At 42.7% G+C, this 21,128-nt stretch overlaps 1 protein-coding gene across 3 annotated transcripts in view; it reads right to left on the reverse strand.

Annotated features, from left to right (window-relative positions):
- RNF180 (ring finger protein 180) overlaps positions 1-21,128 on the reverse strand; it is a 140,995-nt gene that overhangs the window by 113,003 nt on the left and 6,864 nt on the right. For 2 of the 3 annotated variants that reach the window (XM_074994269.1, XM_074994268.1), the window contains exons 2-3: positions 14,139-14,276; positions 1,378-1,473 (exon numbers count right to left, since the gene is read on the reverse strand). In XM_074994269.1, coding sequence (XP_074850370.1) covers positions 1,378-1,473; positions 14,139-14,240 — 198 coding nt within the window. In that variant the 5' untranslated portion in view covers positions 14,241-14,276. The other variant, XM_074994270.1, reaches the window with a different exon arrangement.

The following is a 21,128-nucleotide window of genomic DNA, read 5'->3' on the forward strand; positions in this document are numbered from 1 at the left end:
GTGCAAAGCACGTCTGGAAGTCAGACCAAATTTCTCAAGTCAGACATTCAGAAAATGAGGAAACAGTAAGTAGCTGAGAAAAGCTTGGTTTAAATGACTTGCTTATTATCATATAAGAACGCTGTGGCAGAGACCGAGATAGAATCCAATTATCCAGGACACCATTCAACTGCCTTAATCATGAGACCCTCCCTTCTCTTCCTGCAATCCCATGCCTCATTCACTACATTCTGAATTTTGCAACAAATGGGGCAGGGTCTTACAGCTTCCTTAAGTACACCATCCAGATTCACGCCTAAACAAGTTCATCCTGTGCACTGAATGAGGAAGAGTTTTGTGGAAAAAAAACACATCATCATGTAATTAAGGACTTTATTATAACAAAGGGGGATAAGTTAAGACTGCACGTGTAACCTTAATTCTGGCATTTCCTAACTTCTGAGTATTTGACTTGGCACCTTTAATTTTTTGAAATGCAGTGTTTTGGTAATAATATCAAACACACTGATTAGGACAAAATGCTAAAATCCAGTAAAATTCTCCTCCAGATGAAGAAAACTTTCAATACTGATGGAGTCCCAAAATCAGATAAGAAAAATCAGAAAAAGAAAATCATAGGCCAACATCACTGCTTATAATTGCCTGTTAAATAAATTGTGCAATATTAGCTACTAGACATAAATCATCAACTCAAAGAGAATATCATGAAGGAAGTAATCTCTTGATAAAAATGGTCAGAGATTATTTCTAGACATTATATGAACAGTTAAAGATTTAGAAGAGCCAAAAACTATCTTTTCACTGGTTTTATAAAAGGCTTCAGATTAGCAGCAGTGGGACTATTTCCTGTACACTTCCAAGAACAGTCATCAGGGCACAATTAAAAAAAATCAAATTTCTGCTTAAAACCTGTGCTAGAGTTTTCACAAATTCTCTCTCTCTCTCTCAATTCAGTTCTGTGGGAAAAGGTCACTCCTTTGTTAGCAGCACTAGAGCTCCTAGCTAATCAATGCCAGCAAAAACAAAAGGGCTATGATTAGCTGATCTAAACTGGAGTAGGTCAATTTACGAAATGGAGCTGCTCTGCTTTAAACTGCAGATCATCTGGCCCAAGACAAATAAAAAGTCTTATATAACAGATCAGGAACATACATCTTGTTTCTATATATTAGTACATATGCAATAAATAAAATAAATACTATACGACAATGGAACCTTAATGCACATTACTTACTCAAGAAACGGTCCCCCTTATACAAGACACCAGAAGCATATCCATTTGATACATCAGAAATGCTGCCTTGACTAATGTCCGCTGCCCCTCTTTATTTTCCAAATAAAATATCAAATGATATATTGATAAATCCAGGAACCTACTGTTTCTATTGCACATTTCGCCCAGTCCGGAAGAGCTTCCAAGTTCATGTGCCATACATTGCAAGTATATTGAGAAGCAGCTGAATAATGTGATTTCTGTTAAATAAAGACATATTACATTACCAATAAACATCTGTGTGTGTGTGTATATGTATATATTCTTTTCTTAGAATAGTACTTTTACACTCAAATACAAAGGAAAACATTTGAAAATTAGGAGGAGGCAGTAATATATTTAAATAAAGCACTTCATGGATTAACTCTTTTACTGACAATCTGGTAAATAAATCTATATAGATCCAGATGCACCTACTAAACCTGTAACCAGGTAACTGCTTTAAGCAGGAGTGGAGACAGCTTCTCTGACCCGTATTCTTTCATACCATATTATGCTGTAGCTGGTTTTGCCTTTTTTTGATCTTGCAGAACCATGTTTGATCTTGTCTACACTACAATGTACACTACACTAGGAAACTGATTTTAAAAGCAGTTTTTCTGCCAGGACAAAATCTATATTATATTTTCTTTTAAACTGTTCAAGAATAGGCCACTGCCTAAATTTTAAAATAGTTTTAGGTTTTTTTTTTTTTTAAATCCTGGTTATTGTAGTATAGGCAAGCATATTACAAAGGTGTATTTATTTCCATGTCACTAAGGCAACAATACGAAGAACCAAAAGTGTGATGAACTTGTTTGTTCATTAGTTATTTGGAACTAAGGAACTAAGACAGCAGTTGAACCTTATATTTGTTAAAGGTTACCAACCGCACTTTCAAGTAACTACAACTATCCACCCATCCTTTTGTTTTGAAGTAACTGGATATAGAACTAAGACACTGCAGCAAGCGTATGTCATGAAACTCAGCAGGACTGCTACATTCTATTGTGCTGGAAATAAAGGAAGGGAGGGGATACCACCGAATGTTAAAATGGATTCATTACACATAGATCCTCTGTCCATTAGCGGAAGAGCTCCAGAAACTACAAAAGTTGTTTTGCTAACACATTACTATCTGGAAAAAATAGGTTCTGTCTTCTTCCTGGTGTTCATCAACAAGCCCTGCAAAGAGTCAATTTAATCTAGTTTTGCATAAGATTCAGGATTTCTAAATAAATGGTTATATCATGTTCAACACCTTGGTATCTGGTCTTAAGAGTTGTTCCTAAAGTTTTCACTTTCCCAAGTCTGCTTTACTTATTATTCAGCTGCTATTATGTCTTCTACCTCGAGTTTGAAGTGAATGCTTTCTTTCACCCTGGGTGTGACACTCTGTGCTCCAAAGCAACACCCTTACACCCCATATTCACCACTGTCATACATTTATGACATGCTTTGTACAAAGCATGTTTTCTGAGGTATCATTCAAAGTCTTGATCTGGTAAACACTAATATGCTATTGGTTAGTATGTGCTAACATTGTATGTGTAAATTTATACAGTTTTGCTATGTACATGTCACTGGATGATGTGAAATTGGAAGCACACACAATTAGCCTTTCAGGTACAGCAATGAAGAAGCCAGACTGTGCTAATCACCCATCAGTCAGGACAATGAACCATGCAAAAGGTTTGTTCTCCCTTGGGAATGTTTCTGCCAGCCTATGAACAATGGCTCAGCCACGAAAGCAAGTGCATGTGACCAGACCACATGACACTGAACTCTATACTGGCACCTGTACTTTTTTACAAACTGGGCCGAGAACTTAGCTGGGAATGAAGGATTCCCAACATATGGAGAAACTATATAAGGTGGACAGCGTCCATAATTTGTTTATACTCTCCCACAATTCAACACACGAAGAAACCTCTGGAAGGAAGAAGACTTTCAATGGTGGGGGGAAACCCAGGAGGAACAACAGATGAAGCCTGTGCTTCAAGAACCAACAAACCTCCTTGGATTATGAACCAGGGGGAGATACTGCCAATTCAGATCCTATCTGGTATATTAGACTGAGCTTGTGTTGTTGTGTATTTGCTTTGATCTGTTTGCGATCACTTATAATAATTTAAAATCTTTCTATAGGTATTACATTTGTTTTATGTTTTATCTTAACCGGTGTGTTTTTGCATGAAGTCTTAAGGGAAATCTCAGCTTGGTTAACAGGTTTGTTGCATATCTTCCCTACACTGAGGGGGAAGTGAACTAATGCAATGAGCTTACACCATACAGACCTCTGTGTAGTCCAAGATGGTCTAATTCTGGGTTTATAACTCCATTAGGGTAGCAGAGCTGGGGAGCTGAAAAATTGGCTAGTGCCTCATTTTTGTCCATGAATGGCTTAGGTAAAGCATTCATTTGACTCAGCGGAGTGTGTGATACCACCTGCTGTTGTGCAGGTTAATAACAGGCCTGGAAAGGCTGACTGGTATTCATCAGGAGAACAGCATGACAGAGAGCAGCCCAGCTGAATTATGAGGGGGCACAGTAGTTCCTAAGACTCTCAGGCTCCATCTCAGGGTAACAACCCATCACAATGGGTACTTAAAAACCATATGGATGACAATCTGTAGATAACGAACTTATTATTTCAATGCAATACTTGCTTTTCAATGTCTTGAAAAAATTATTTATCTTCAACTGTTAGCCTCTTTTGACATGTCACAGCAGACCACTCATCTCACTTCCATGTTCCTATCAATCATGAAAATGGAGTTCCCTAAATACTAATTGCTAATGCTTCCAGCATGTGTCAATAAAATACTGGGGCCCTCTGGTGCTCTGACTACAGGTTTCTATCCCAGAGGAGGTGAAACTACTTCTACAATATTAAAGTATACTTATTACTGAATTTAAAGGAACAAAAAATATTTCAAAACCTTGAACTCTGCAGTAAAGGGAAAGAGGTAATCTCTTATTACATATAGTAATTTAGAAGAACAATAATAGACATTTAAGTCTCTGTCTGCTCTGAAAACCCTAATCTTTGAGAACTAGAAAGCTGCAAAGATGTGTCTATAAAACAAGGAAGCTTTGTTAAGAAAAACATACAACAGGAAGTAAGAATTGCAAACAGTAGCCAGAAAGGAGAATTTTTAGTGAAGGAATACAGTCATTAAATAGTGATAGTTTTGATTTAAAAAAGAGCAGATCTCTTATAAGATATTCCAAAAATAAGATACCTATGTGGTGGGAAAATTTGGACTACCTTTCTCAAAGAACTGTCTATCTATAGAACACTAAAGTTGGGTCTACACTACAGAGGCCTTCTGTCAACAAAACTAGGGAGTAACCACACTACAAATGTGTTCTCCCGAGAATCTGTTGGGAGAATGCAGCAGTTTTCTCAGCAGAGTTCTGTCTTGACCGTACAAGGCACAGCATAGCATAGATACTCTGGAGAGGCCTCTGTCAACAGAGGGGACTTCTGGTCCACCAGGCTGTCCTGGTTGCAGAGCTTCCAGCTGGCTGTTCTATCAACAGAGGGCTGGGCAGTCTGGCTGCTCTCTGTTGACAGAGGAAGTTGACAGTGGGGGCCTGTATTAGTTGTGGACGTGTTCTATAGACAGAGGCTCTGTTGGGAAATATCTGCTGACAGTGACTTTTGTCGACAGAACTCTGTAGTGTAGACACAGCTTTAGTATAAATGGCAGCTATGTCTACCTCAGACAGGTAAGGTGTTGGAGATTGATACTGGCAAGACTGAGAAAGTCGAACAAGACAGAGGTTTTCTTATTAACTGTCCTGGTCTTCATATTGATCACAATCTAGCCTTCCTATTTCAGTTATTACTATGCAAATCCAGAATAATTTCACTGTCTTCAAAGGTGTATTTTTGAATTTGCACCAGTGATAATGAAAGCAGAATTTAGCCTTAACTGTTCTGAGAAAATACTGTTTTGAAGATTATTTGTAAAACAAATATAAAAATGTGCATGGCAAAAAGGTTTATAAAGGAATGTATTATGGCATATCTGAACAAATTGTGTATAATATGTCTTTAACATAAAAATTCACCCAAAACAGTTCTGGCTATTGTGATGGGAGATTTTAGTGCACCAGCCAGAGAAAATTACCATGTAACTTCAGTAACCCTCAAAAAATTATTTAGCATTAACTGGCCAATTAATGTTAAATAATTACAATGAATATAACCATTCCTTTTTTTGACACTAGTAACAGAACACACTAGATAGCCATTTGTCTTTTGGTTGTGTTAAATTTTTGTCTCCTATAAAAATCGTTTCAACGAATAAAAGAAACCTATCAATAAAACATTTTTTAAAAATAGTTTTTTGATCTTTGACTATAAAAGTAATGCTTTCTTTTTAACCAGGTTATTTTACCAACAATGCAGTCTGCAGAGTAACTGTTCTGGTGATTTTTTTATACAGAGAAAATAGAAAGTTCGCATGCTGAAAATAATTGTAGTACATTTTTTCCTTTATTAGCATTTTAGTTTTTTTCTTAAGATGTCAATAATAGAAAACATTCATATTTCATTTTATTTTTTTATTAAATTAACAATAATAATCTGTCAAACTATTCCAAAGTTTATGTTATAGAAAGAGCCATCAGAATATTTGGCTATAGTGTTTCAGAACAACTTCTAACAATTGCTTTAAAAGAACAGTTTCAAACATATCTCTCGATACACAGCCCACTTATATATGGTATTCCCACCAAATTAGAGTTGCTATGAAGAACACAAGAGTTGGATTTCTAAAAGCATTTGGTGTGCAACTACGCAGATAAGCACCAAGTGAGTTTCAAAAGTATCTAATTCCCACGGAAATTATTTCGGTGCTCAAGTAATTTTGAAAATCCCACTAACTATCTAAATACCTTCAAAAATATGGCCATCAGTCTTGCAGCCCAAACTATGTTTTACAAGTACATGGAATTGTAGACATAGTGGATTTCTTAACACTCTTTGAAGATCACATATCCTCACCAATCATTTGAAAGTACTTTAAAGATAATTTAACTAAATAATTAAAATACACAGAACATAAAAAGGAAACACATAAAATGTCTTCAGAACACAAGAAATGACAAAAGTGGCATTCTGAGATGCAGTAGTTAACATACTGTGAAAAAATTCTAACGGGAAGAACTTGAAAGGTATTATTTTATGATGGACTAAAGTGTAGTCCCAATGATAAAGTATAGGGAGGAATAAATTCTTAATGTAACCACCTACCATAACTCCCATTTGCTTCAATGAGAGTTATGTGCATTTATTTAGAAAATAAGGTACTCACCTCTTCTTCCTGTGAAAGTGAATAGGCTGATTCACATAGTACAGGTTGGACCTCCCTGGTTCACCACCCTTGGGACCTGACCAATCCTCAATGAGGGAATTTACCAGACCTGGGGGGGGTTCCCTGTCTCCAGCCCCACAACCTGTGGCCCCCCCCAACCACCAGCTCTGCATGTGTCCTGGCCAACCTGCTGTCACTGGTCCCTCAAATGGCCTCTCTATTGCTGACCTGGCTCAGTTGTTGGCCCTGACTGAGCTGTTGCCATTTGCAGGGCCTGCAGGCACCAGCTCCTGCTCCATCCTAGGTGCTGGCCCTACAGATGCCGCCTCCTGTCCTGGTCATGCTGCCAGATGCTGGTCCTGGCCCTATGGATGCCAGCCCCACTGGGCTCTTGGCACTGCAGGGCTGCCAACGTTCCTGCCATTGGGATCCCAGCCTCCTGCTTCCAGGCTGCACATCCTGGTAGTTCTAATTCAGTAACTCAGAACATTTCAAAAGGTATCAAAAAACTACAAAAATAACACCAAAAGGGTTCCAACTGCAGTCTTGCACTAAATGGACATAAATCAGACATCAGGAACAGTAATGTACAGAAACCTGTGGGACAGCACTTCAATCTCCTGGGACACTCAGTAACAGATTTAAAAGTAGCAGTCCTAAAACAAAGAAATTGCAAAAATCCAATGGAGAGAGAAATCTCTGAGCTGCAATTTATTTGCAAATTTGACTCCATCAACCAAGGATTAAACAGAGACTGGGAGTGGCAGGCCCCTTACAAAGCAGCTTTTCTGCCCTGGGTGTTAACATCTCCACATTAGGCTCTAACAATGGGCCATATCCCCCTCTCTGATCTGACTTGTTTTTTCCTCCTTTGATACATACTACTGATAATGGGCCATTTCCACCCTGACTGAATAGACCTTGTCAGCTCTGGCCCTCCCTTTTACTGGGACCCCACTCTTTAAATACCCTCTGAACCTCCCTCCCCGCCTTCACCCACTCATGCATCTGATGAACCGGGTCTTTGCCCACAAAAGCTTATGCTCCAAAATATCTGTTAGTCTATAAGGTGCCACAGGACTTCTTGTTGTTCTTAATATTCCTGTTACTCCTACAGTAGTTTTAAACTATTTCTTCTGAAAAATATCTTGTACCCTACTCTGGCAAATTTCTATATTAAACTCCTTCCAAGAATCTATTTTAATGTAACCGTAAATCGGACAGATCCCCATTTTGTTTAAAAACAATCAAATACAAAAATTAATAGACAATCACCCTCAGACCTTGACAACTGTAAAAGCATAACCAGACAGAACTTCATTTTTCACTAAAGCCTTTGTACACAGCTCTGGCCATGCCAGGAGGCCTTAAAGAGAGAATACATTACATTCACATTCACATTAAGGTCCTTTTATATGAGTAGATGGGTGTAAAGTGGCATTAGCATAAATGAAAAAGCAGATGCTCAGTCTTCCCACTACTGCTCACACCCATGGGGACAGCTGGAAAGTTCTTGGCCCAATAGTTCCATGATCACTCACTGGCTGCAAGGTTTGCCAGGGACACTTGGAGTGAGACCACCTGCTCATTTCCCACCTGCCAACTCTCAATCATCTGGTGACAATTTCCAGCATCATGCACAGGGAAGTCAGGCAGCCCCTGTTACCACTGATATCATTCCTTATTATTTTGATTTCCATATGTTAACTGTGGAAAAAGACTGAATCCATCATGGGAAAGGAGATGGGATGAAGTGGCTGCTAGTGGGGCTATTCAGCTGCCTTTAGAGAGTTTCCCCTTATTAAAATTCACATTTGATCAAACGGCTACAAAAGTATTTGGTCTCCATTTTGCAGATATGCCTCAGGCCATGACTTGGGCCTTACAATTGAGTTAAAAATAATGTTGGAAAAAATTAATAAACTGAGACTCATATTTTTATGGACATACAGATGACAAGTTCTGAGAACAATAGCCAATGAGTCTTTAGGGCTATGGCCACACTTGGCCAAAACTTCAAAATGGCCATTCATATGGGCATTTCAAAGATTACTAATGAGGCACTGAATTGAATATTCAGTGCCTCATTAGCATTAGGACACTTCCGGCCGCAGTGCTTCAAAAGCACCGCTTTGAAACGCATGTGGCTCGGTGTGGCTACATGGGGGTCCTTTTCAAAAGGACCCCGCACATTTCAAAATCCCCTTATTCCTCTCAGAGGAGGGGAATAAGGGGATTTCAAAATGTGCAGGGTCCTTTCAAAAAGGACCCCTGTGCAGCCGCACCGAGCTGCACGCGTTTAAAGTGCCACGGCCGGAAGCATCCTAATGCTAATGAGGTGCTGAATATTCAATTCAGGACCTCATTAGTAATCTTTGAAATGGCTATTTGCATGGCCATTTCAAAGTTTTGGCAAAATGTGTCCATAGCCTAGGGTACTAAACTGTGTATATATGGAAGCCAATATGCATTTGTGAGTTTGTAACTACATCAAATCACTGACCAACTTACTGCTTAAATAAGGCAATAATTAACATTATAGCATATTTGCAAAATAATGAAAATTAATTTCAGTCCCTCCTGATTATATCCTTCTCCACTGGCAAACAGCATTTTGGAGTGCTTCTGGTACATCACAGAATCAATATAGTGTATTCTGTTTACTTTTCTCTTTGATCCAACATCATAAAAGATGACAGCAGGATGGTGAATATCTTGGGAAAGACAGCTTGATAATTAACTGCTGTAGCAAAACAGCAGGAGGTGCTCATCTATTGTTTTCTGTATGATTATTTTTAATTAAGATATGGATCAAAATAGTATTTTAAATGTGTAGGTTATTCTGTTGTAAAAGAGGCCAGCTCTAGTGAGTTATGATATTTTTATCACGTCTCTTATTCTCAACCTTTTAAAAAATAGCAGTAGTTAATCTGCCACGTAGAAATAGTTGGCATATATAACTTCACTAACAATGCACATCAGTATAAAACCTACATAATTCAGTTTTACAAGATAATAAGACACCACTTTTATTGGGATACCCAAAAGAGCTTGGACTTTTACATGAAAAAGTTATTGCTCATAGCTCCAGTTTAAGGAGGGAGAAAATCCAGCTGAGTGTCTTGGGGTTAAGCTTAGAGGTGGAAACAATAGAAGTGATGTTATAGCTGGTGTTGGCTATAGACCGCCAGCCAGATCAGGGAGATGAGGTAGATGAGGCTTTCTTCAGGCAGCTAAGTGAAGCTTCCAAATCACAGGCCCTGGTTCTCATGGAGGACTTTAATCATCCAGACATTTGTTGGGAGACCAATACAGCAGCACACAGACTATTCAGGAAGTTTTTGGAGAATGCTGGGGATAACTTCTTGGTACATGTGCTGAAGGAACCGACCAGGGGCCAGACACAACTTGACCTGCTGTTCACAAAGGCTACGTCTACACGTGCCCCAAACTTCGAAATGGCCACGCAAATGGCCATTTTGAAGTTTACTAATGAAGTGCTGAAATGCATATTCAGCACTTCATTAGCATGCGGACGGCAGCGGCGCTTCGAAATTGACGCTCCTTGCCGCTGCGCGCCGCGTCCAGACGGGGCTCCTTTTCGAAAGGACGCCGCCTACTTCGAAGTCCCCTTACTCCTTTGGGGGGGACTTCGAAGTAGGCGGCGTCCTTTCGAAAAGGAGCCCCGTCTGGACGCGCCACGCGGTGGCAAGGAGCGTCAATTTCGAAGCGCCGCTGCCGCCCGCATGCTAATGAAGCGCTGAACATGCATTTCAGCGCTTCATTAGTAAACTTCGAAATGGTCATTTGCGTGGCCATTTCGAAGTTTGGGGCACATGTAGACACGGCCAAACAGGAAAGAACTAGTAGGAGAAATAGAAGTGGGTGGCAACCTGGGCTGCAGCGACCATGAGATCGTAGATTTCAGGATCTGGACAAAAGGAAGAAGAGTGAGCAGTAACACATAGACCCTTGATTTCAAAAGAGCAGACTTTGACTCTCTGTGAGAACTCATGAGCAGGATCCCTTGGGAAACGAAGATGAAGGGGAAAAGAGTTCAAGAGAACTGGCAGCATTTTAAAGAAGTCTTACTGAAGGCACAAGAACAAACCATCTCGCTGCATAGTAAGCAATGCAAACATGGTAGGCAACCAGCTTGGCTTAACAGGGAAATCCTTAGTCAGCTTAAATTCAAAAAGGATGCGTACAAGAAATGGAAACGTGGACAGTTGACTAAGGAGGAGTACAAACAGATGGCTGGAGAATGCCAGGGGGCTGGTCTACAGTATCACCTTCCTTCGAAGGAAAGATGGTAATTAGGATGTTGGGAGTTTACTGATGAAATGCTTCCGTGCATAGGCAGCACTTCATTAAGCAAATTCCTCCCACGCGGCAACTCCTAAGTTTTAAACTTCAAAGTACCAGCACACGTCTAGCTGCGGTGCACCCGCTGGTACTTTGAAGTGCTGGGGCAACTTCAAAGTCCCCTTACTCCATCTTTGAAGGAAGGTGGTAGTGTAGACACAGCCAGGGAGTAATCAGGAAAGTGAAAGCACAATTGGAACTGCAGCTGGCAAGGGACGTGAAGAGTAACAAGAAGGGTTTCTACAGGCATGTTAACAATAAACGGCTTATTAGAGAAGGTGTGGGGCTGTTACTGGATGAGGGAGGTAACCTAGTCACAGATGAAGTAGGAAAACCTGAAGTACTCAATGCTTTTTTGGCCTCAGTCTTCATGGACTAAGTCAACTCCCACATGACGGTCCTAGACAATGCAGTATGGGAAGGTGGAGAGCAGCCATCTGTGGGGAAGGAACAAATTCTGAGCTATCTAGAGAAACTAGATGTGCACAAGTCCATGGGTCTGGATTTAATGCACCCAAGAGTACTGAGGGAATTGGTAGATGTCATTGCAGAACCATTGGCCATTATCTTTGAAGACTCTTGGAGATCAAGTGAAATACCATATAATTGTAAAAAGGCAAACGTAGTGCCCATCTTTAAAAAAGGAAAGAAGGACAATCCAGGGAACTATAGACCAGTCAGCCTTACCTCAATCCTTGGGAATATACTGGAGGGGATCCTCAAGGAATTGATTCTGAAGCACTTGGAGGAGGGGAAAGTGATCAAAAGTAGCCAACATGGATTCACCAGGGGCAAGTCCTGCCTGACCAATCTGATTAGCTTCTATGATGAGGTAACAGGCTCCTTGGACATGGGGAAGTCAGTGGATGTGATATACCTTGACTTCCGGTCTCCCACAACATTCTTGTCCATAAGTTAAGGATATATGGATTGGATCCGTGGACCATAAGATGGATAGAAAGCTGGCTTGACAGTCAGGCCCAAAGGATAGTGGCCAATGGCTCAATATCTTGAAGGCAGTCAGTTTCAAGCGGAATGCCGCAAGGCTCAGTTCTGGGACCAGTGTTGTTCAACATCTTTATTAATGACCTCAATGAGGGACTGGATTGCACCCTCAGCAAGTTTGTGGATGACACAAAATTAGGGGGAGAGGTAGATACGCTAGAGGGGAGAGAGAGAATCTAGAGTTATCTGGATGAATTGGAGGACTGGGCCAAAAGAAATCTGATGCGGTTTAACAAGGAGAAGTGTAGAGTCCTGCACCTGTGGTGGAAGACTCCCAAGCATTGATGTAGGCTGGGGACCAACTGGCTCAGCAGGAGTATGACGGAAACGGACCTAGGGGTTATGGTGGATGAAAGGCTGGATATGAGTAAACAGTGCGCTGTTGTAGCCAAGAAGGCTAACGGCATACTAGGGTGCGTTAGGAGGGGCATTTTGAGCAGCTCTAGAGAAGTGGCTGTTCCCCTCTACTCGGCACTGGTGAGGCCACATCTGAAATATTGTGTTCAGTTTAGGGGACCCCCCCCCAATATAACAAGGATGTGGATGTGCTGGAACAGGGTCAGCGGAGGGAAACAAAAATGATTAAGCGGCTGGAGAATAAGACCCATGAGGACAGGTTGAGGGATTTGTGCCTGTTTAGTTTACAAAAGAGAAGACTTAGGGGTGATTTAATAGCAGCCTTCAACTTCCTGAAGGGGAGCTCGAAAGAGGAGGGTGAGAAACTGTTCTCAGTGGTGTCAGATGGCAGAACAAGAGGTAATGGTCTGAAGGTGAAGAGGGAGAGGTGTAAGTTAGATATTAGGAAAAACTACTTCGAAGGAGGTTGGTGAAGCATTGGAATGAATTGCCAAAAGAGGTGGTGGGTTCTCCATCCCTTGAGGTTTTTAAGTCCCAGCTTGTCAAGGTCCTGGCTGGGATGACTTAATGGCGGTTGACCCTGCTTGAAGCAGGGGGCTGGACTAGACGACCTCCAGAGGTCCCTTCCAGCCCTATGATTCTATGAAATAACAAAACTATTGAGTTTTACACAAGCTAGCATACAAACATATAAGGGATAGCAACCATCATCATGCTGCAGAACATAAAGGAAATAATTATGATCTAGATTCACAAAGGAGACTTAGGCATTGCAGCACCTAACTCCTAGGTTCCCTGTTATCCAATACAATTCACTGTTCCAAGTTTGATATGCAGACTTCCTATGCATTATACAGGAGCATTAGGAGCCTAAGAGAAGGATTCTCAGATGCGAGAAAACGGAATGAAGAGCTGCCTAAGCTAGCCAGTGAAATGTGGATGAGAGGGGCAGGTCTTACGACTCAGAATCACAAAATGTATGCCTACGCCCCACTGCAAGCGCAAACCTCACTATCTAGGTTTACAGATAATTGTGCCGATTTGCAGAGGTTGCAAATGAGCGACATGTGCTGTAGTGCAGGGCTATGGGTACTTGAGGATACTGTCAGTGTTCCCTCTAATTTTTTCCATCCATGGACAACATAAATTTTGTTATGTGCACTAAGGCATGTGCAAATGTGCACCACTTACATAAACACATGATGCTCACTGTGGATGGCTGTGAGCACTATGCTGATCAGCTGAGAAGCACCTGAATCTCTCCTAGGCGAATGTTCAAGAGCTCAGCTTACAGGGAACACAGGATACTGTGTGTGCTCATTGTGTTGCTGAAGGTGGATTGTGTTGATTTGTGTAGCGGTGGGCATGGTGGGAGATTTGTGTTGATTTATGCAGGTGGCAGCTAGGCCAAATAAACTACCACCTATATAGTCTCATTCATATAACCAATGAAACTAATATATGTAAATTAGATGTAGAGTAAGGCTGGTGATTGATTATGCCACCTCTGACATCACAATAGTCATCACATTCTTTGGCTCTTGATATTGCATAGATACATGCCTTACTGTGGCTGTAATGACACAGGAGAAATTTGTTAAAACAAAAAAGCTGAGAACTTAAAATCTGGATAGTAACAGATAACAAAACTGAGTTGTAATTCATCCTGGTGAAATTCCGAACAGAAAGAGCTCTTAATTGTGCCTGGTCACAGTTTTCACACTGACCATACAGACATTTTGGGTGTGGAGTGACACACAGAAACATTCCTGGAATCTTATTATATGTAGGTATTACACTTGGCAAGGGAATAATAAAGAATCCATACTTACTTCAAAGAGTTGATTTCCATGACATTTTATGAGGCAATCAGAATTTGCTATGTATTTTCTACACTTCCAGCAACGAAGCACATCAGCTTCTAGGCTACTCATTTTAACTTCTGTTCTTCAACTGTTTATTTGTTAGAGCTGGAAAGACAGTAAAAATGTATAATTTGTTTAGGCACCTGTGATCTGTTTAAATTACAAAGGAAATCAGCGTTCATGACTTAGTCACATGGGCAGTCCCTACTCAGACTAGCAATACTACTACCACTTTGATTTTATACAGTAATTTTCATCCAGCTAGTTATATAGTGACATGTATTTTCACGGTTCTTTAGAATACCAAAAAGGGATTCCGTCCCCAATGATCTCATTATTTAAATTTCTAATTCTCCAGACTACTCTGTAAGAGGATCTACACCATGACAGTCAGCACTCTGGCCCAAGCATCAGTCCACTTGCAAGAAAGAGACTTATATTAAGACCACACCAAACAGAAAATGGTTCCAGTTAATATCCTATCTTTCTTTTCTCATTACTGTATTCCATAATTTTCTTTCGTCTTCCCTAAATCTCTGAATTCTCTTCCCCATGCAAATTTCTCTTTCACTTTTTCTGTCAAAGACCTCAGAAAACTCTCCCTTTCCCCCGTCCTCCCAGAAATCCACCTCCTGTTCCAGTCCCCTGCTTCTTCTGATATCCTTATGCCAGCTGCTTGAAAATTAAACCTAACATTTATATTTAAAGGGTCTCCTGCATTAGGGTGTTCTGGCCATCCCTACTTTAAGTACTGAAAGAATACATACAAAATTACTAGCAAAAAATCATAAAAAGGATTCTGTGTGCATGCAATATCAATGTGCAATTGAGTCAACAATTTCACACTTATTTCTACTGACTTTTCACTAATAATACAAACTGAGAAGTATCTAACAAATTGTTTGCACAGCGATTACCTCTCTTTGTATTTCTTTTTAACATGCAATAGTCCAGGTGAAATGCAATCAATCTGCTTAGTTTTTGAAGAAAGATAATTTGATTTACTTCAATGGTGAATATACTATTGAAGTAATATACCACGTTCACATACAATTAGACAAATCTAGAACAAACTAATAGAATAGTATTAGTAGTAAGAAAGAGCTTCAGATCAATAATGGTTGAACAAAAGATCCAAGTAGGTGCATTTAAGTAAAAACAGAGCACTCACATTCAAAACCTTGTCTTGCACGACAAGAATTTGAAAAATGCAAATGATCTGAAACACACCAGACATCCTTGCATCTTGAGTTTTGCTTACACCGTTACTGTCAACTGTCATTTTAATAGTCCTTCCACATAAGATATATTTGACAGCAGCAGTCAAAGGGTATAAAAATGTTAAATGTCTCTCTCAAGCAAGTACTGAAGTCAAAACTCCAGTTTTGAAATGTAATAAATATTGGTCAGAGGCTGCTGCTGTGGATATAATTTTGTACTTACCTTATAGGCACTGTGAAAATGAAATTCCAAATTATGCATTCCTAAATATTAGATTTATCTTTGACCTATTTGACTGATGGCAGGTTTTTCTTGTGTTAAGTCTTTCTTGTCTATTTTAGAATATATATTAATATGCATGTATTTATTCCAATAGTGCACCAGTTAGGATCTTAAGAGTACAAGCAATCTATATGGACTGCAAGGACTGTTTCTTTGGTTATTCAAATTTTTATTTCAGACGTTTCCAAATAATCCTCTAGCACTTGGCATTTACCTCTGTTCAAATAAGGCCCATTTATCTACATATTACATTATGTTCCATTTAATTTCTCATACCTTTAAAAAAAACCATGTTATAACAACATCTGGCAGGCACTCAATCATTTATTTTGCTAAACAGATTATCATATTTTGTTGCTTTACAAAAGAGCATTTTCAAAACAAATGTTCTTTTATCTGCCCCATGTCCATTTGTAAAGATATCTGAATTAAACTTACACATTTGTAATAAGTATTTATAGCAACTGTCTCATTTCTTTCTACTTTTTGTGGTGGATAATCCCTTTGGTATACAACTATGACAAACCACAGTTTAAAAAATGAGCAAATAAATAACTTAGAACAACAAATCACAGCAATTTACAGTATTTTTCTACCACAGCAGTTGATTTTAATGAGAAAATTCCTGAAGGTCTATTAAAGTTCTCCACATAAATTCTGTGCTTTTCTTCAGGTCTCTCTATGGAGGAAACAGACAACACACTGCCCAATTTGTCGCAAATAAAGATCTGTGTAACAAAAGGTTTGGGGTTTTTTTTAAGTAAATGCCTGCATATCATCTCCCATAATGAACTCTGCTTCTTTATTGCTAGATTTGGCACAACTGTGTCTGTAGGGTTTGTATGTTGCAGAAACAGAATACAAATTCTTATTGAAGCAGATGCTTCGAGAAAAAACATGTATGTACTTTACAACAGATTACTAAAACACTGTTTAGGGGAACTGTTTCTTTGTTACGTACTTCCACAGCAATACCGTATCAATTTTAATTATACAGTGCTGTACTACAATAGCTAACTGAAATTAATAATGGGATGGAGAATTTTACATTTAAATAATTGTCTCACGTGTTCATAAACCTTTAGCTGAGGAGTACCATGAATTTAAAAGGCTAATTGTAGACAAAACGTGAATGGAGCCAAAAGTTCAAAGCACTCATATGCAGGGAAGTTAGTAGTGAGGTACCCCATGAACTACTTTGTTCAGTGTAGGTACCTTATAATCTAGAAGGTGGAGTGAATAGGGAGGAGTCATCATTTGTGAATACCATTCTTTTGATTAGTCAAGATTTGGAATGATGTTACACGAGTGGAATACAGAAATCCACCCGCAGTGAATATTAAATGTACAATCCTTAAGATTTTGAAAAGTGTCTAGTGGTTTGGAGTGCTTTCACGTCTAAGATAGACCTGATTTTCAGAGGGTTAGGTACTCAACTCTGAAATTGCCTTATACTGAGTACCCAACAGCAGAGAAACCCAAAATAACTATTGTGATGAATGAATGCCTGTAAAGGGGTAAACTCAGAGAGAGTGGTTTCTCTATTGGCAAGCAGCAAAGTGAGCCAATGGGAAATGAGAGGGAGAAATTATTTGAACTGAAGCAGTTACCTGCTGAGAAGTCTTTTTCTTTTGTGTGTCCAGAGGAGAGAGAGACAGGCTGTGTCTACACTACCTCCTTGCTTCGAAGGGAGGATGGTAAATAGGGTGTTGGGAGTTTATTAATGAAGTGCTGTGGTGCATATGCAGCACTTCATTAAGCAAATTCCTCCCCAAAATTTTGAGGAGTAAAGGGACTTCAAAGTACCCCGGGCACTTCAAAGTACCGGCGGGTGAGCTGCGGCTAGACACGAACCGGCACTTCAAAGTTTTAAATTTCGAAGTTGCCGTGGGGAGGAATTTGCTTAATGAAGTGCTGCATATGCCCTGCAGCAGTTAATTAATAAACTCCCAACACCCTACGTACCATCCTCCCTTCAAAATAGGGAGGTAGTGTAGACAAGCCCATAGAGATGTTTAATCCTGAGCAGGCATAAGGAATTTGGTAAATATCCAGGCCCCAAGAAGATCTTGGCATACAGATATATAAGTAGAAAGGAAATCATTAGTCAGATATGAGGTGGTTATTTTTTATTTTGGGTTTGGTGTGGGACTTCTCAGGCTGTACACCGTAACTTTCAAACTGAATTCCAGGGAAGTAATTCTCTGTGCTTTAACCTAAGTTTTTTTAAAGTTACTCTGTAACACCTAGCAACCAAATACGCTTTTGCATGTAAATCTTTAGTTTTGTTAATAAATCACGTTTTTTAAAAGGCAATGATTTGATTCCTGTGTCCTAGAGAAGTGTCTGTGTCTAAAATTCCTAAGACTGAAAGATCAGCTATCATATTGCAGCCTAATATCTTTATCTTTGTTTTCAAGCTCTCTTAGAGTTAAGAGTTTATTATTACCCCACAGGGACACATCTTGTGTGTGTCCTCCTGGGTTTTAAAGAAGGGATTTTCTCATTTGGGCAATGGCAGTTACCTCCCAGGGTCAGGGAACCTGTGACTTTGGGAAGCGTTTAAGCAGAAACCAATAGAGGCAAGGTATTTTGAAGGTCTCTTCCAGGGCCCCACTTTCTGCACTTGGAGTGCCAGAATGGGGAAACCAGCCGTGACAACCATACACTTGAAACGTTTTGTATCCAGTATTTTCAAGGATAGCCTTCTAAATGTGACCAACTGCAATGACATCTTTGTAAATTTGCAGATCATCTCAACACCTCTGCAAGGATTGCAAGCAGTGACAAAATAAAATCACATCAGTTTCACAGATGCTGTTTAGAATATTGTGGACAGGAAAAAAAAAAGATGAGAATCATATCAGGATTTTTTGACTCTGCAAGGGAAAGCAACGAGAAGCAAAATGGAAAGGCACTGGAGCTATTCATAGCTGAAGAACATCAAAAATAAAGCGAAGGATGGGGGACAGGACACATGCACACATGAGCCACGTCTACATGTGCTGGCTACTTCGAAGTAGCCGCGCCAACTTTGAAATAGTGCCCGCCACGTCTACACGTGGCGAACGCTATTTCGAAGTTGAAATCGACGTAAGGCGGCGAGACATCGAAGTTGCTATCCCCATCAGGAGATGGGAATAGCGCCCTACTTCAATGTTGAACGTCGAAGTATGGCACGTGTAGCCGATCCGCGTCCCGCAACATCGAAAGAGTGGGGTCCGCCATGGCGGCCATCAGCTGAGGGGTTGAGAGACGCTCTCTCCAGCCCCTGAGCTCTAAGGTCGCCGCATGCAATGGCCCCTTAAAGCTCTCCGCCCCCTGCGTTCCTGTGCAGGAAGCTGAGAGCACGTGCAGGCGGCAGCACTGCCACGCAGCCAGCCTGCACGCCTCCCTGCAGCCCAAGCCACCACCCCTGCAGCGATGGCCGCTAGGCAGCCCCCCAAGCGCCCCCAGGCACCCCCCCCAAGGGGAGCCAGGGCTCCCAGGCAGCCAGCCAGTCTGGGAAGAGGCAGTGGGCCCCCTCCTGGACAGAGGCCGAGATCCGGGACCTGCTGGGGCTCTGGAGCGAGGAGGAGGTGCTCCAGGTAATGGGGAGCAAGAGGCGGAACGCAGATACGTTCGCTTGGCTGGCCGAGGGCCTGGCTGCCCGGGGTCACCCTGCCCGCACTCCTGACCATGTCAGGAGTAAGGTCAAGGAGCTGCGGCAGGGTTACGCCCGGGCCCGGGATGCGGCCAGCCGACCTGGGGCCACCCCCGCCACTTGTCCCTTTTACAGGGAGCTCAGGGAAATCCTGGGCCCCTGGCACACCTCCTCCCCGCTGGCCACTCTCGGCACCTCGGCCGACGAGCCCCAGCAGGCCCCGGAAGCGGAGTCCGCCCCGGAGGCAAGCCCCGCACCCCAGGGCCCCCCCCAGAAGCCCACCTCTGGGATGCTGGAGGAGGAGGGGGAATCCTCCTCCAGCGACAGGGGGCTCCACATCGCCCTCCCATCCTGGAGCTCCAGCAGGGCGTCCGCCCAGAGGGTGTCCCCCGACCGTGGGAGCAGACCATCAGGTATGTACCCCCCGGTGCACACCCCCAGGGTTAAGGGGCAGGGACAAGAGACATGACCAGGGCCCTCCACATGCCCAGATGACCATGGCCCCAAGGACAGCAGTGGCATGTCCCTCAGAAGAGTGCATCAGCCCCTGCCCCCCAGCAGGACAGCGCCATGCCCCATCCCTGGGGATGGGGGGAGCGGAACATAGGGTCCCCCATGGGGGGGGTGGGACACCCATCATCAGCAGCATCTCCTGGGGACGGGGATGGGGACCCAGCAGCAGAGGGGTGGGGGGACAAGGGCCACGGCTCGGGGCCCACACTAACGGCTGTCTCCACTCTTCTTCCCTCCCTGTGTTCCGCAGCTGCACCATCAGAGGGCCCGGAGAGCGCCGGCAAGGTCTCAGTGGTCCCGGAAAGCCCACCGGGGCCATCGCTGCAGGCCAGCCCCTCGGCGGAGCACCGACCAGCCCCAGCACGGAGCCGACGGCGGAGCCACCACCCGAGGACGGCCACGGACCGCCAGCTGCTCGCGACCCTCCGGCGTCAGCTGGAGGTGTCGGAGCGGCGGCTGGAGCTCCAGGAGCAAGCGCTGGCCTGGCACCAGGAGGCATGGGGGGCCTTCATGCTCACATTCGAGCGCAAAGCGGAATACCTGGCCCCCCATGGCGCGCCGCCAGCCACCCTGCCCGCCGCTCCACCCACCGCTCCGACCGCCACCCCACCGTCGTCCACCACCCTGGGGCCTTCCGCCGAGGGGGACCTGGGGCCTGCTGACACCCACCGGCCATAACTGCCGGTTCGCCTGGCCCCCACCCAGCCTCGGTCAGGGCTCAGGCCGAGGCGAGGGTCGCGCCCTCCAACCCTGGGCGCTGGACAGTAGAGGGGTGTGGGGCCGAGGACGTGCCCCCCCCCGTACATATCCCCCATCATATATTTGTATATAGTTTGTGTTAGACCCCTGTTTTTTTATGGAACCTGCCCCCCCATGTAAATAGTTCCCCTTTTTTGTTCTACTATATATATATATATATATTTGTAGTATTAATAATAAGAGAATTCACTGTTTTTTGGTTTCAAAAACAACAGGTCCATTTTTATTTGCAAACAAATAAAGGGGGTGTGCGCTCTTGGGTGCTCTGTGGTGTGGGCGTGGGGGCAGGGAGTGTTGTGGAGGATGAGGGGGTACAGTGGGGGGCCTGCCAGCGTTCACCCTGCGGCCTGGTCGAAATGTGCCCGCAGGGCCTCCCGGACCCGGATCCCCTCGGGGTCCACCTGGCGACTGGGGGCAGCGGGTGGCTGCACGTCAGCCTTGCCAGCCTCCACAGCCCAGCCCTGGAAGAAGGCCTCCCCCTTGCTCTCCACCAGGTTGTGGAGTGCGCTGCATGCGCTCACAACCTGGGGGATGTTGGT

Source organism: Carettochelys insculpta, chromosome 5 (assembly GCF_033958435.1).
Source record: "Carettochelys insculpta isolate YL-2023 chromosome 5, ASM3395843v1, whole genome shotgun sequence".
Lineage (NCBI taxonomy): Eukaryota > Metazoa > Chordata > Testudines > Carettochelyidae > Carettochelys > Carettochelys insculpta.